A 17430-nucleotide genomic window follows, 5' to 3' on the forward strand; every position below is an offset into this window, starting at 1 on the left:
TCTAATGGAGAATGTTCCTCATTTAGGCTTTGATTGGTTACATTCTTATGCTTTGATTTAACATGTTTTCTAGTCCCTGTATTTCTTGTAAACTAGTGGTTGTAAAATAGAGACTTGATTAGAATAAAGTTGTAGGAAGAGAATATCTTCCCGTTGGTGCTATATGCTTCCCATCACACCATCACATAACATTTGTCAAAATTTCCATTGCAGGATTGAGGCTCTAGCTCAGTGGCAGAGCACTTGTCCAGCATGTGTGAGGCACTGGGTTTGATTCTCAGCACCACATAAAAATTAACAAATAAAGGCATTTTGTCCACTTACAACTACAAATTTTTTTTTTTAATTTCCATTGCAACCACTGAAATTCAGAGCATTTAATCCAAGTGTAAATGCAGAATTCAGTATTAGAATTTAGAATTAGCTCTGATAATTACAACTTTTCTAAAAGAGTGATTATGAGATTCTTAGGAAGTCACAATTTCAGAGTAGTTGTTAACAAAACAACCTTAGCAAATAATGCCTCCTCTCTTGATGTTTGTCAAATCAGTGGGTATTAGTTCCCTTTGTTATGTAGAGAAGCCTGTCACTTCCCCATTGACACCTCTCCAAGAACACTTCCCTGTTAGAAATTTTTATTTCCTTTGGTCTAAACATGAAGAAACTGATAACAGTTTCTTCTTCCTTGCCCATTTTATGGAAATCCTGCCATACTCTGAGGAACATGGAAAAGTCAATAGGACCTTCAGATTATTTCAACCAGATGAAAAAGTTGTAAGCAAACATCTTATCTTGAATTTTTAAAGAAATTATTTCTTACAAAGAAAAGAAACCGTTTTTACCACATTATGTCTTTGGACCTTAGCCTGTATATAATCAATATTGACTTTTTTCCAAAATGTTGATTTTTTTTGTTATTGTTGTTGAATTATAGTGAAACTATAATAATAGATAACATTTATAGGACAACAAATAATATTTTATAGGCATCTCTCGTATTATAAAATAGTGAATATTGTTGGTTTTGATTTTGTATTCTTAATTTAAGAAAATATTTTAAAGAGAATTCCTCTTATTTACATGCATATACATTGGAAAGTTAGCCAGTGTTGAATTTATTCATGGGTATTTTTTTTTCCTTTTACTCAGATGACAAGATTCTACAGATCATTACAGAATTGATTAAAACAGAGAATAGTAATGGATACTGAAATTAAGATGAAGATACAATCGTGAAATTATGTGAAAATGGACCATCTTATTAAGTATTTCATTATCTAAAATGTTGGTACTAGCCATTAACCTAAAGGTTGTGGGGGAAGAAAAAGCACAGACTTTCAACATGTGTAATTTTCTAGTTACTTTTTGATGATGATTATTCTCAGTGTATTTGCCACTACATTTACAATAAATTCTTTGGTATCATCCATGTGCCTTAAGGGCAAGACCTTTGTCTGTAGTATCTATAACGTAGTATTGTGATTTCCTGAGTAGCTGCCTCATCCTCTATCAGCCTTTGAGGTTTGGAGAATTTAGACCATTTTAGCCCAGAAAACAAAATGAACTTAAAAGCAATTATAATTAAATTTCCATAAAAAAGAACAACTTCAGAAGTTAGTTATTTAACAATTGATACTCAAAATTGGAACCTAAATAAGAGTACAACAAATAGATTCCACCTCTTTCTGTAGCAGAAAACATAAAGATATAGTGCTGGAGGATGGCCAGAAATGACAAATGCTTTATTTATCAAGTTTGGGTTAGATAGCTTTCCCTATTTCGTCATTCCAAAGCTTTAACATTACCACCTTTGAACCAAACTTTTGGTACCCACAAGTGAACAGGTAAGTTGAGATAGTAAAACATGCATAGATATTTTTCTTTTTGTTACTTTTTATTTTTTTTTTATTTATTTTTTTTTTTTTTAGATAGGGTCTTGTTATGTTACCTAGTCAGGCCTAGGACTCAAAATCCTCCTGTCACAGCCAAGTAGCTGGAATTATCACGTGCTACCACATGCAGGTTTAGATATTTTTCAGTCATTTTATTTGTTTTGCTTCCTGAGAATCTTTAGAAGTCAGGGGCACTTGACTACTGAGCCATATCCCCAGTCACTGAGTTGCTTAGTGCCTCATTGTTGCTGAGGCTGGCTTTGAATTTGCAAACCTCCTGCTTCAGCCTCCCAAACTGCTGGGATTACAGGCATGCACCACTGCACTCGGTTACTTTCTCATTTTACATTAGTAGATTGTTAGTGAACTTCAAATACAGTCGTTCTTAGATCAAGCAGTAGAAATTATATCTGAAGGACAAAAGATTAAAATTTTATAGAAACCTAGTACAATTGACTCTGATAATAGATACTCAGTTTTAATATTTGTTGACAAATAATCAACTTATATGTAGATGGAAGTAAATAATAATACTTAGGAACAGTCTCTAATTTTAGGTTTTACTTGCAGTATAGCAAGGAATTTGAATTTGACAGCTGGGAGTCCATGTGACAACAGTTTGGAATCCCTCCTAAGTGCCGTTAATATAAAGAAGAATGCCAGTGGAAAGTGCTAGATGGGGTGCTGGAGGCAGTTCAGCTTGAGACACACAGAGGCATAGGGACTCTAGAGTCCTACAGATGGAACTAAAGTTGATCAGTCATTTTGTATGGGCAAGCTACTGCCCCAAATGTTTTGTCTGTTAACTGATGTACTCCACAAAATCCTGTGAGGTAGTTAACTGTGTTAACCCCATTTCTCTGTGCTCTGAGGCACAGAGAAGTGAAATAACTTGTTTAGAATCATACTGATAATAAGTGGCAGAAGCATCATGACTCTAGAACTACTTAAATTTCTGAAATATAACCATTATTCCTTTGATATTGTGAATCAAGTATCTCACATCAATCTCTAGCACCACATGTACACAAAAAGACTAGGGTCATAAAGTTAGTCTTCTTCAGACATGATTAAGATATGGGAGTTGATGGGCTGGGGTTGTAGTTCAGAGGTAGAGCGCTCTCTTACCATTCATGAAGCACTGGGTTCTATCCTCAGCACCACATAAAAATAAAATAAAGATACTGCATCCACCTATAACTAAATATTTTTTTAAAAAAAGATACAGGAGTTGAGTAATCATCAAAGAACAGAAAATATTTTTAAATTTTAAAATCTCATAGAACTCCCTATTTTGAAAGATAAAAGCTATAACACTTGGGTGATTAACCCTTTACTGGCTTCCCATTACTGCCGGATTCTCGCAACTAAAAGGCTCAGGGGTCACTCTAGTTAAACTGGGCTAACTGGGCTGCACAAAATAACCACACAAGAGACACAAATACCTTTCTCTTTGGGGTCACTGTGACAGCTCCTCTGACCTTATGGGTCTGCAGAAAGAGAGAGAGCACACGCGCTGACCCCTTTTATTGAGAAGAAGCTATTTAAATGAGGCAAGGGGTCAGGTTTTAGGAGGCTGAGTCTGTCTTCATGATGTCCACTGTCAGCAGGTTGACTGACACCTGGATAGGCCCCACCCAAGGGCACAGTAAGAGAAGAGGAGACACACACAAGGCACTTCCATGGAAGATTCTATCCTAAACAGGGCAAGGGATTATATTACAAAGGAACAGGTGAGCATAGCTTCACCCATGGGGCTGTATAGCAAGACACACCCATTTCTGTGACTGAGCACCTCAGCACCCAGCTGGGGAGTGTAACTCAGTCACCCATAAGGTTGGCCTCCCACATATTCCCCCTTTCTTAATATAAAAAAAAAAATGTAACTGGGAAATTTTTTTTCAGTCACTTGGCTCTTGGTCCAAGGTCATCACAATCTGCTATTGAAACACAAAAAGAATTAGTAGAAAACATACTATCTTTATAACAGTCAACACAATAATCTGGATTATTATTACCTTGCCAAACACTCATCAGAAGATTTTTAATCTTTTCCCAATTTTATTGGGACACATTGTGTTTGGCCATAGTAACAGACATTTTCATTGCCATGGCATTTAGGCCTCTCCATAAACCATAGAGTAAAGGGCTCACTCACATTATTCATTACATCGTCTTCTAGAACATCATTACTTAGTTCTCATCCTTCCATCAGCACTTATCTGACCATGAAGGAAGTTGGATGTAATTTAAGTCAAACATTAAGAAAATCCATACATTGTAAGTTTTAAGACAAAGGCCAAAATTGAATAAGCAAGGAATAATATTTAAAGTAGTTACTTTAGGGATTATGAGACCAGCAGTTTGTCTAGGTCTGGATAATAGACATACACCTGTTTTAAAGCCTGAATATTATCTTCAGCATATTATAGTTCTGAAATATTAGCTGGCAATAATTAATGAGGCAATAAGTTGTATTCTCATAGGCTACAGGATATTTATCATTTTTTTCACTCTCATATTTAAGGAGTTAATTAGGTCTGTCAGTAATACAAATACCCTTGGAAAAATTTATTTTAATAATCTTTCCAACAATTGTCCATAAAGGTAAATGTAGTCTTAGTCACTAAAGTCCAGCATAATTGGCTGGCTTGGGTTTTTTATCTGCTGTCTAGCATAAGTTTCTGTGTGGTCAATTTGTTGCTCGGCTATTTGGCTACCTCAGTCACGGGAGCTGGTGATAACTGACTGGTGACAAACCTCAAGTCAATGTCCAGTAGCTCAGTTTCTTTTTGGAATGTACACAACTGTTATAGGGTTTGAGTGGGGCATGCCTGTCAATCTACATAAACAAGATAATATCCATAAGCCAATCATCTTCTGCCTAGTGTAACCATACTGTGAGGAAACTCCATATGTTCGTCACTGTTAGTTGTAACTGAAGGCTTTTTTAACATTTTTTCTTCTTCTATTAAGTTTATTGTCAAAGGATAACCCTGATGAGAAAAGAAAGGAAAAGGAAAGGCATAGAAAAAAATGAGAACCAAGAAAGAGAAAAGCATCCAGACATGGCCCATTCCTGTAGCTGCATTTGTCTCCTGCTGTGGTGAGCAGGCAGTCACTGTTGACTAGTCTCTGTCACTAGGGTTCTGATCTGAGCTGGATGTGGGGAGCGAAGCAGCAATGGGGCAGGAGACCTCTCTCAGAAGGGGAGAAGAATTAGGCCTTTGCACCAGTGGGGGGGTGAGGTTCTTTGCCTCACCTCTGTTGGCTCCCAAATTTTCTCCTGATGGCCCCTCTGCGACTGTGCCTGTCTTAGGTTGTCCCTCCCTTGAGGAATCTTACCCGTCACTGGCTAACCAGCCATTCTCCGGGGCCAAACAGGGTGATGTGGACTGTGCATGGCATCGTCCCCAAGAGGGCTCTCTGTCTCCTAGATAGATAATGCCCCCATGGCCTCCACACCAGCATTTACCCTAGGATCAGCAAACTCAGGTTTCTTCTCCATGGAGGGCTCAGCTCTCAGCACTGGGCTGGTGGGGATGCATTCAGGAAGGAAGGAGACAGGCAACAGACAAACTGTAATATAGTGACAAAGCTGAGAGAGACAGATGAAGAGAGATCCCTCATACAGAACTGGCCCTAATTGGTGTTACTCACATCTGGTCTATAGCTGCTATCCATACGGATGCAGAACAATCTGTTATTTCAACACTGTCTTTTTCTCAAAAGATACTTCCAGACAGTCTGTTTACCATAGAATCAATATATAGGTATAACTGACCATTACAGTCAGGACAATTAATTTAGTTTCATGGGTGGACTTTCCAGTCCACACTGTAAGACACATTAAAGGTGGACCTGGAAAATGGGTCCATACAAGTCTTTTCATAATTTTTATTTACCTGACAAGCTCGTGAATCTGCATGGCTATAAACTCTATAGCTGGAAATTGACCTTCCTGGGCCAGGTTTCTCAGTCATTATCATGATGACTGGTTTAAACTCTCCTTTGATATCTGATTTAATTTACTGGATCATGTTCAGTAACATTAAGACTCTCAATATTACAATTTAAGAAAAAACTTTTAAAGTATTTTGTAAAATCTAGTGTCTCTGGGATCCTGTATTCCCCCTTTACCTTATTTAATAAATTTGAGTAAAGGCTTGGCATAAGTCATAGTATTATTAGTTTGAGTTATAGATAATAGTACAAGTATTTAAATGACTAAGAAAAGATTTACCTTTTATTGATTATTAAAATTTTTTAATATAGGCTAGTCGATCCATCCTAACAATTTAGAAAGAATCCTCAATTTTTTTGAGAGAAGGTCTCAAAATCTCTATATTTTAGAATATTATCCTTTACATAGGTATCTCTTAATTGCCTTTAAAAAATATGATGAAGGTTATTTTCTGTGTAGGGAGCGGTATATAAATCTTACTGTATTTTTTATGGACAATAGATCTAATTAGAGAACTTATATAATGTCAATGAATTTTTTAAGTTTGTAACCTTTATTGTTTAAAATTAATATATAACTTTAATTTGGAGAACATTAGTCTTAATAAAATGTTTTTTTAATTTTATAATTATCTAACAAACAAAATATGTAAAAATTAGTATCTCAGTGTCTTAGAATTAATCAGTTTTAGTCTCTAAGGACAATTGTTAAAATCGGGATTTAAGTTAGTAGTTCAATATACTTAATGTTTAATCAACAATGTGAATTTATTTACCAAAATTAATCTTTATCTTAAACAGTAAGAATTATTAGGCAATAAGGATCTTTTTTAAAGAAATAAACTTACATAGGTGTTTATCATGTCAAAATATGGACAAAATTTTAGCTCACATTAGTATAGTTAAATTAGGAATCCTTAAATTAATTATAGTCAGTTTAGTATATATAAATCTCTTTTTTAATTGTTCTAACTTTATACATCATCTGTTTAGACAACAATATAAAAATCTTTTTTACTTAGGAAAATGAATATAAAGACCTTGTTTTACCCAAAGATGATTTCTTTCTTCTTTTTAGGATCCATGTGTGCTTTTTCTTTGTTGAAGCATCTTTTTCTTTTAGAAAAATTTTTTTTGGTTATACTTTGGAACAATTTCTGAAAACCTTAGAATCTATAAACAAATTATTATACTTTGATAAGAAATATCAATGAAAATATAGTTAAAATCCTTACATATTTTGTAGACATAATTATTTATCATCTTATGAGTTTGAACAGTAACTTTGAGAATTAGAAACTACTTGAAGATTGTATTTTTACTTAAAAGTAAATTTATAGTAAACACATTTATCTCAAATATCTGTAACTGAACAGGCAGAGTATCTGATAAATGTAAATATAAAACATAAATTATGGGTTTTCTGTTGAAGAAAAGCAATTAGGCAAATATATATTAACTAATCAATTAGGCATGTGCCAATTATTCTATAGATTAACAAATATAGGTTATCTAAATATCTAAAAAATATATATTAAGAATAAGAACATAAATTATAATTGTATTAACTTTATATGTAACCACGTGGTCTTAAAATATTTGGATCCATTTTAATTTATTTTAAACTAGGAGTGTACTCTTCTATGTGACGTCACTTGATGTAACAGAAATAAAATCCTTGTGCATACATATTTACTTCTTATAGTCAGAAATGAGAATAAGGATTTTTTGGTCATCACAGGAACATTGCTGGCTTTGTTCCTGTGGCAAGCAAATGCATCCTCATAACCTCCAAAATTAAAAGTAAAATATAAAGAAGCATGTTTGATATCTCTCATCAATAGAACATTATTTAGTAACACAACTATAGAGAAAAGTCAGGTTATTTAACTTAGAACTAACTTAAATTTAGGACTGTAACATAGAAACCTGTGGCATTAAATTTTGTCTGGAAAAGATATCTTTCGTTAGCATTTACAGGTAGGCATTTTTAAAAATACAGGCTCTGAGCAGCTCCAGTAGAAATCTGAAACACAGTAGTACAGGTTAGTGGCTGGAAGGCGGGGCTAGAAGTCCTGTCTGAGTGACTGTGGAAGAACCAATCGGAAGCCCAAAAAAGTGTGGGAGGTGGGACCAGGAAGCCTCTCTTCCGGCCAGGCACCCCATGGCTACCATGGTGATGCAAACAACATGGAGTCCGCTGCTCATTTTTGGAGCAAAAGTTCCCCAAGTTTTCCTAGCCGATTGCATTTTGTTTGATTTTGTCTGTATTTTCCCCTGCCTGGCCAAGATCTTACTGCAGTAGCAGCTTGTTTTGTCTCTGCGACCTGCGGTTGCAGCTCGTGTACATCCTGCACTTTTTTCTGTGGCACGTGGGTGCTCCAAAGGTTTTTTAGCAGCGAACGCTAGCATTACCATCAGATCTTAAGTTAGTCTGTGTTTGGCATTTAGGTCAAGTAATTCAAGGGTTAAAAGCACTTCCGGCCGCAGGGGCTAGGACCCCAAAGCGAGCAGCAAGCAGCAGCAGCTAAAGTCTCTTGTCCCCAGCGACTGAGTTACAACCATTCTGATTCATGGGACAATCATGTAGTAAAAAGGTCCGTACATACTTTCTGAGTATTGACAAAAACAATAGAAAATTGAAACTTATTATTCTCCAGGTAAACATCACATTTTCTCTCCCTTTTTCTCACTCTCCTAGTGCAAACTTTTAGAACATAAAGACCAAAAAATCTCCTCTTTTTTTTTTTTCATGTGATGCTGAGGATCGAACTCAGGTTTCGCCCATGCTAGGCAAGCACTCTACCGCTGAGCAACAATCCTAGACCCCAAAAAATCTTTTATAAAGATTTATAAAAACAATTTTAAAAAATCCACAAAAGCGCACTTTCCATGGAGAGGACTCAACAACATAGCCCATCAATCATCTTAATAACTATATTTATTTAGAGTCTCTACAATTATACCCCAATATTAAAAATTTTAACGTCACAGATTTTCCTTTTGTCTAATTCACTTATTTTCTACAATTCTGCCCACAATACTCTGCAATCCTAAGCATGCTTAACATCTGGAGAGAACTTTCAACTTCACTAACTTTCTTTAATATTTAAATTGGAGTCCTCTTAGGAGCCAGAATTTGTTGCTTCTGTCCCAGCGGCTTAAAGACCTTTCGCCCCATGTTGGGCGCCAACTGCCAGGTTTCTGTTCTCGCAACTAAAAGGCTCAGGGGTCACTCTAGTTAAACTGGGCTAACTGGGCTGCACGAAATAACCACACAAGAGACACAAATACCTTTCTCTTTGGGGTCACTGTGACGGCTCCTCTGACCTTATGGGTCTGCAGAAAGAGAGAGCACACGCGCTGACCCCTTTTATTGAAAAGAAGCTATTTAAATGAGGCAAGGGGTCAGGTTTTAGGAGGCTGAGTCTGTCTTCATGATGTCCACTGTCAGCAGGTTGACTGACACCTGGGTAGGCCCCACCCAAGGGCACAGTAAGAGAAGAGGACACACACAATCTTCCATGGAAGATTCTATCCTAAACAGGGCAAGGGATTATATTACAAAGGAAGAGGTGAGCATAACTTCACCCATGGGGCTGTAGCAAGACACATCCATTTCTGTGACTGAGCACCTCGGCACCCAGCTGGGGAGTGTAACTCAGTCACCCATAAGGTTGGCCTCCCACACATTACTCTCAAAATATAAAGTTCTGTATGTAACCTAAAAAGTTCTAAATGACTTGGACCTTACTACCTTCATTTTCTCTGCTTTCCCATTTCTCATGGTACTCCAGTCACCCCAGACTTCTTTTCAATTCCTAGAAGATGCCCAGCAGTTTTTTAAGCATTTTCACATAAATTCTGCAATAATGTACTGCATCTTTATAGAACAAACCATCCTACTGAAGTACATCCCCCTGTTAGTAACACAGCATAGTACTTTTCTCAGATCTGTTTTTTTTCTTCTCCACTAAACCATACTTTGCCTCATGACTGTTTCACTAATATATACTGAGCTCAAAGCCTAGCACATACAGGTAATTAGTATATGCTGGATGAATAAGGGCCAGGATAGGGCTATCATGGAAGCCAAGGAGGGAGAGTTTCTGGAACCAGGAGTATTGTCAATAGATGCTATGGACTAAGGCTACTAGATTTAGATTTTTTTCCCCCTGATGAATATGTCAATCTTTTCGAACAGTTTGAATTGAAAGTTGCAAGAAAAAAACACTGTCAGAAGTCCCACAACTATCCACACATTTGATGATTAAATAGAAGTACTTATGCAGGACTCAGAGGCTTTTATTATAGAGAAAGGATATACAATAGGAAAAGACACAAATGTGAAGTTTAGAAAAATCTACACAGGCTTCTTCTGTGTTGTGCAGCCCTGAGTAGCCCACTTTAGATCATTCCAAGCATTTGGATATCACATAGACACAAAGTCCAGGCATACCTACCAAAACTTCAGAATTCCTAAAGAAAAATAGATATTTCATGCCTCTAGAACAAAACAGTTTTTCCTAAAAAGCAAGAATTTTTTAAAAACCTACTTCCCAGGCTCTATCCAAATTGCCATTCTTGAAAGCAGTTCCTTCTAAAGACCTTTGGCCTGCTCTGTTAACTCTTTTCTATGCAGGCACAAATCATAATTTTAGAGAGTAAATGAAAAGCTGGGGCAGCAAGTAAGTAATATTCTTTATGGATATGATGAGGGAAAAGAGCATAGTAGGTTAAAGAATGAGATGATTTTAGGTGGGAAGACTCTTACCAATTATTGGACAAGATGGAAATACCCAGCAGGGTGTAAGGATGACATCAGAGAAAGCCCAAAAACAACTAAAGAAGCATACTACAGGGAACAAGTTGGAAGCCTCTTGGCTTTCTTCTGCAAGGCTTAATGGCTTAAGGTGAGCAAATAAAGTCAGTGGTGGGGTTGTTTTTATCACATGATTATAGGATCTTAGAATGAAGGAGACTATCACTGAAACATGTTGACTAAAAATGTTTAGATAGAAATAAAAGGGTCCAGAACAGGCCATGGACCAGGAAAACAAAGGGATTACAATCTAATCCCAAATTTATTGTGAATAAGTGAAAGGTAGGGAGGTTGGTTAAAGAAGATAATTTTATAACTTAAAGTCTAACATGTACATGTTCCAATAATAAACCTAAAGAGTCTCCCTGTTGATACATAGCAAAATGGAGATTGAAGTCACTGAAGATAGGTCCAGGAATAGTGTGACAAGCATGTGGTTCATCAGCACTGAATGCAGGAAAGGGATGGAGAAGACCAGGCCAGGTGCTATAGTCATTGGGGAAAGTGGGAGGATACCCTGAAGCTTAATATAATGTGGCAAGAAAAACAAGATCAGGCGAGAAAATGTCATGCTTTTCAAATAAGTTGTTGAATCCTAGTGTTGGTATAGATAGGATGCCACTTATTCCCATTAAATCAATTCTTATGCTAGAGACATTTGGAAGTAGAAGGAGTCGTCATCAGAGAGGACTACAGGAAGGAAAGGCCACCCTTGGCAACTAGCAAGACCCTATCGCAAACTAAAAAAATTTTAAGTGCTGGAGTAGGGGTATGGCTTGGTGGTAAAGCTCCCCTTGGTTCAATCCCCAGTTGCAAAAAAAAAAAAAAGTAAGTCTTCAGGACCTTGGATTAAGTAATGGTTTCTTGGATATGACACCAAAATGCAGTTGCATTTCTAATGAAAAATAATCCCAAAAAGAAATTCAGAAAACAATCTCATTTACAATGGCATCAAAATGAATAAAGTATTTGAGCCAGGAGTGATGGCACACACATGTAATCCCAACTAATGGAGAGTTTGAGGCAGAAGAGTACAAGTTCAAGGTCAGCCTGGATAATTTAGCAAACCATGTCTCAAAAGGATAGGAGATGTAGCACAGTAGTAGAATGCCCCCTGGGTTCAAGCCTCCCTAGGTTGAATGGCATTTTTTAGATAAATAGAAAAATAATCCTAAAACTGATATGGAACTGAAAGGACACCAGATTGCTGAAACAGTCTTTTTTTTTTAACAATGTTTCTTTCTTTTTTTTTTTTTTAAGAGAGAGAGAGGTAGAGAGAGAGAGAATTTTGAATTTTTTTAATATTTATTTTTCAGTTTTCGGCAGACACAACATCTTTGTTTGTATGTGGTGCTGAGGATCAAACCTGGGCTGCACGCATGCCAGGCAAGCGTGCTACTGCTTGAGCCACATCCCCAGCCCTGCTGAAACAGTCTTAATATTATTAAGTACAATAAAGATGGTGAGTCAGCATCTGTATATCAGAGAGAACATTCAGGCCATCACACTTTTACATCGATGCACAGACTTACTACTGTTTGATATTGGATATTTTGTTTTGTTTTACCTTCAGTGTCCCCACTTCTTGCTCCATGTGAGCAGGGATCTTGTGCATTAAACATTGGTTGTGGGAGAGAGAGAGACAACTAGAGTACTCATGTCCAGTTGCTGAGGGCCATTGCCAAGTAGGAATGACGCATCGAAATCCTTGCCAGCGTACCCCATGTTTAATATACTTGCCTTGGAAATTTGCTGTGACCTTGCATGTGTGTTTGAGAAAGGTGACCCTGCTCAATGACCAGGGTGGATCCAGGATTAGGGTGTATCCTGCAGGTTTGAGGAAGTATCCCCGTCCTTGGGTTTAGGGCGTTCCCGGTTTAAGACAATAGGAGTTTTAGGGAAGTTGGAGGTTGAAGATTATTGCTGCTGGGAGTAGGGCGTGCCTGCTGCCTGAGTTCCCGCTGAGTTCTCGTGGAGGAAAAGTATTTAGGACGTGAATTGTGCGGGCAGATTTTGGATTTTCCCAGAACGTGTTGGTGTAGAGGTGGGGTGAGTTCAGGAATAAAGAATTGCTGTTTGAATCTACAAGTGTGTGGTGGCTCGTGATTCTGTGCCAAGCCGAGACCTTGGCATTTGGTGGCCCGTACGGGGAACATCTGAAACTTGGAGGTGAGTAAAATCGCTCGTCCCTGAGGGAAGGCGAGAGAATGGGTGACCATTTCAAAAACAATGTGTTCTTGTTTTGATTTATTTCGTTTTTGTTTCAAGTTGCCTGTCCCTAGAAATTTCTCAGGCAAACTGGGAAAAATGGTTGGCTCAAGGTTTGAAGTTTGTTAGCCCCGAGAAAGAGAAAATTGATACAGCGAATTTTTATTCAGTTTTTGTTTCATTCAGTTGCGGTTTTGTTTTGTGTTATCTTATTGGGTTGCATTATCTTTACAGAAGATTAGAAATTAGTAAAAAAGAAACCGAAAAGATGTTAAGTAAATTGTTAGAGATTCAGACCATGGAGAAAGACATTTTAGATCAAGCAAAAGAGAAGTTCTCTCGAGCTAGTCAGAGAGAGGAAGAAAATTAAAGGAAAAAGTGTTATTAGGAAAAAGGCCACAACAAGAGGCTGTTACTAACTCCGTTTTATTACCAGAGGGTTTAATTCAACCAACAGCCCCACCGATGGAGACAGCTGAGTGGCCCTCAAACCCCGTAGTTGATAAGTGGGATCCTGAGACAGGACCTCAAAGATTAGCATGCCCTGTATTTGAACAGGTAGGAGGGCAGTGAATTCACCGTGCTTTAGAATTTAAAACAGTGAAGCAGTTAAAGGAGGCTGTAACAACCTATGGTCCTCAAGCTCCCTTCACGGTAAGCATGGTGGAGTCCATTACTAACTTGGACATGACGCCAGCAGATTGGGCTAGCATGTGTAAATCTGTGCTAAATGGAGGACAATATTTGTTATGGAAGGTTGCCAATGAGGAATTTTGCATGGAGACAGCTAGGTGAAATGCAGCAGCCGGTTACCCTCAAAGAAATCTAGATATGTTGTTAGGAAAAGGACCTTATGAGGGTCAACAGCAACAAATTGAATATGATCCTGCTGTATATGCACAGATTGCTGCCGACACAGTTAGGGCATGGAAGACTTTACGAGGACATGGAGATTTACAAGGTCAGCTATCTAAGGTAATAACTTAACGCTGACTTTGTAGATAGGCTTATTCAGACAGCTGCCAAAATTTTTGGTGACACAGAACAAGCAATGCCATTAATAAAACAACTGGCTTATGACCAAGCAAATCGTTGCTGCAGAGAGGTTATTAGACCATGGAGACATGAAGACTTAAACACATATATTAAATTATATAGAGATGTTAATGAACAAGGGCAAGTCTTGGCAGCTGCAGTACAACAGGCTTTAGATGCCAGGCCAGAAACATGCTATAATTGTGAACAAATAGGACATTTTAAAAGGAGTTGCCCCATAAGAGGAGGGTTTAACAAAACTAGAAATCAAAGGAATAGAATACCGGGTATTTGCCCATGATGCCGTAGAGGGAGACATTGGGCTAATGAATGCCGTTCTCAAACCACCATAGAAGGTACTCCCTTATCAAAAAACAGACAAGGATCAGGTATTTACCCACGATATCGTGGAGAAAGGCATCAGGCTTCATTGCCAAAAAACGGACTAGGGGGCCCAATGCTTCGGGGCCCACAACCACAAATATATGGGGCAGTGGAGGAACCCAGCAACACCATCAGGGTGGTGCCCAGGACACATTGTCCATTAAATCCCTCATCAGACAAACCCGAGGGAGCGCAGGGTTGGACATCTGTGCCTCTGCCAGAGCAGTATTAACTCCAGAGATGGGACTTCAAATCATTCCTACAGGAGTAAAAGGACCTCTTCCCCAAGGAACAGTAGGCTTATTATTGGGACGTAGTTCATCTACATTAAAAGGACTTATGATAAGTCCTGGGGTAATTGATCCCGATTATGTAGGTGAAATAAAAATTATAGCTAGTTCTCCAGGAGGTATATCAGTAATTTCATCTGGAGATAGAATAGCACAGTTGTTAATAATACCCAGCCTACATAATAAGTTCTCTAGTCTTAATGTAGAAAGAGGTTCCAAGGGATTAGGCTCCACAGGGGTAGATTGGGCTATGTTGTCTTTAAATTTAGATTCTCGCTCAATGCTAAAACTAAATATTCAGGGTCATGAGTTTAATGGACTGCTGGACACAGGTGCTGACCTTAGCATCATATCTCTTCAAGAATGGCCAAAACATTGGCCATTACAACAAGCCACTCAAACGCTTCGAGGCCTAGGAGTGGCGACTAATCCCCATAGAAGTGCTATGGTATTAGATTGGAAGGATCCTGAAGGATGTGAAGGAACTATACAGCCATATGTTTTGGATCACCTTCCTATTAATTTATGGGGACGAGATGTCCTAGATCAACTAGGTTTGATATTAACAAATAACATCAATCCTAATGCACCCACTACTAGGGCTAGACAAGGTATCAGGAAAGAAAAAAGATTAGGAAAACAAGGTATAGCAGCACCAATTCAAATAGATCAAGGAACAGACAGACATGGGTTGGATTTTCAGAAAGGGCCACTGAGACAATCAAAATTACTTGGAAATCAGAAAGACCAGTGTGGGTTCCTCAGTGGCCCCTGACTAAAGAAAAGATAAAAGTAGCCCATGATCTGGTCAAACAACAATTAGCGGAAGGACATTTACAACCCTCAGCATCCAGTTACATCCTAGTACCAGGTGAACTCTTTAAGCGCTTTCTTGAGTGGTTTGTTTTAGATCTGCTCCTTCATGTGAAATACAGGTTTGCACCAGGATGGAAGGTGGAAAGATGAGCTGTATGTACTTTTTAACAGGCTGTTAGTCACAGCTTGGCTCAAACAAAGGCACCAGCTTCCCTCCCTCCAACTGCTTTCTGAGGCTTTCTCTCACTCCCAGCCAGGCCACTAAACAGAGGAAATTGCAATTTCTGAGAGATTAAGGAAACTCACTCCTTAAGTGATCACCTGCTGAGAGGTGGCTGGTTCACAGGGTAGTTATCACACTCCACACAGCTTCATACTTCTTTGGCCTCTAAGCTTTGCTTCCTTTTACCTCCCTTCTGATTTCAGCTCAGTTTTTACCTCCTGGCACATACTTGGGAATATACCTGTCTTGGTGAAACACACCACAGAATCCCCAAGACTAACCACAAGAAGGGCAATCAGCTCCCACCCTGGGGGCTCCCCTTTCCTTGGTGGGGTTCTGACCCCTTGTTTTTGCTCTCCTTTCAAAGCAGTGGCCCAAGGGGGGGGGGTTCTCTTTTAGCATTAAATAAATATAGAACAGTATAGGGGTGAATTTTATGCTGGATTTAAGTCCTGAACATTATACTTCATATCAGTATATCTTTAAGAAAGCTTTTTAATTTGTCTGAACTTGTTTTCTCATCTGAAAAATAGGGACAATAATTATACCTATCATATATGGTTGAGGTGGTCACTAAATGCTACAGTGGTATAAAATAAACTTAAAAGTCTAAGAACTCAGCAAATCTTAATGATAATGTCCTACATGATCTGACTCCAATACCTCACTGATGTCATCTGCTACTCTCCTCCTCAGTCTTACTCCATAGCCTCCTTGGTGTTCCTCCACACACCTGGTCAAAAATTCTGAAAAATATTTTAAAAAATATTTTTAAAATACTGTGAACTACCCATTGGCACTCCCAATGCCCCAGTTCCTATGCTGCTTGTCTCTCTCTGTATGGCCACCCCACGTAAGCTGCACAAATGTTCTGTCAGGATCACTAATATAATCCAAGTATTAAAACAAAAGCAAAACCAGTGTCACAAAGTTATATAACTTTGCTCCTAGGGTACTCACGTCCTGTTTGAGTCTTTCTACTTCTTAGAAATTTAGGTGTTGACAATGTGATAGTTTTAGGTAGTCAGGACTTCAAAAGTGATTAGGCCGGCCACAAGAGCCTCTGCCTTAGTCCCTATCAGTCTTTGCATTTACAGCCTCTTGATTTTATGGCATATGTCACTATCCTGAAAGTATTATAAACTCTGACACATATCACTTTAACACACACGATCAATGAGCAAATCTCCAAATACCTGGAGAGGGGCAAATATTAAAAAGAGACATTTCCTTCTTGCAAATTATCAATATCTCTAACTTATTCTGGTTTCTTTTCTGAAAATCATACCTTTTCTTCAGGCAAATGCCATTATAAATAGCCTAATTATTCAGCTAAAACACTGCTCTCCATACATGGGCAATGACTTAATAATAAAACTACATAATAAATATCCATAAAGTCTAATGGCATAACAACATCTCAATCTATCTTAAGGAATGGGAATGTACAGTGCTAGGAGGCCTCCTCCGGATACCCCTGAGTCTACATGTCAGCACCCACTACCCCCATCCAGAAGGAACCCAGCAGAGAGATTCACAGTCTGGGATCACATAGACTAGGATCACAGTCTAAGGAAAAGCTTTCCAGGCTCACAGAAACAAGTCACTTTGTTTTCTGTACTGTAGAAAGCATGCACCACCTGTCTGACCACCCTAACCCTGACCCCTCCTTTCTTTCTTTTTTTTAATGGCTAAGGAAACTGAAGAATAAAGAGGTTGAGTAACTTGCCTGAGTCTACAGAGCTGGTGTGCTGCAGCTGGGCTTTGAACCCAAGGACTTTGACTCTAAAGCCAAGG

At 38.3% G+C, this 17430-nt stretch overlaps 1 protein-coding gene across 1 annotated transcript in view; it reads left to right on the top strand.

The window, feature by feature from the left end:
- The window catches only part of Dhx29 (DExH-box helicase 29), a 45775-nt gene extending 44348 nt beyond the window's left edge, over positions 1 to 1427 (top strand). The window contains exon 27 of the mRNA XM_005319629.4: positions 1150 to 1427. Coding sequence (XP_005319686.2) covers positions 1150 to 1211 — 62 coding nt within the window. The 3' untranslated portion in view covers positions 1212 to 1427. The remainder of the gene's footprint in view (positions 1 to 1149) is intronic.
- The last annotated feature ends 16003 nt before the right edge of the window (positions 1428 to 17430 follow it).

This window comes from Ictidomys tridecemlineatus, chromosome 1 (genome assembly GCF_052094955.1).
Source record: "Ictidomys tridecemlineatus isolate mIctTri1 chromosome 1, mIctTri1.hap1, whole genome shotgun sequence".
NCBI classification, from domain to species: Eukaryota; Metazoa; Chordata; class Mammalia; order Rodentia; family Sciuridae; genus Ictidomys; species Ictidomys tridecemlineatus.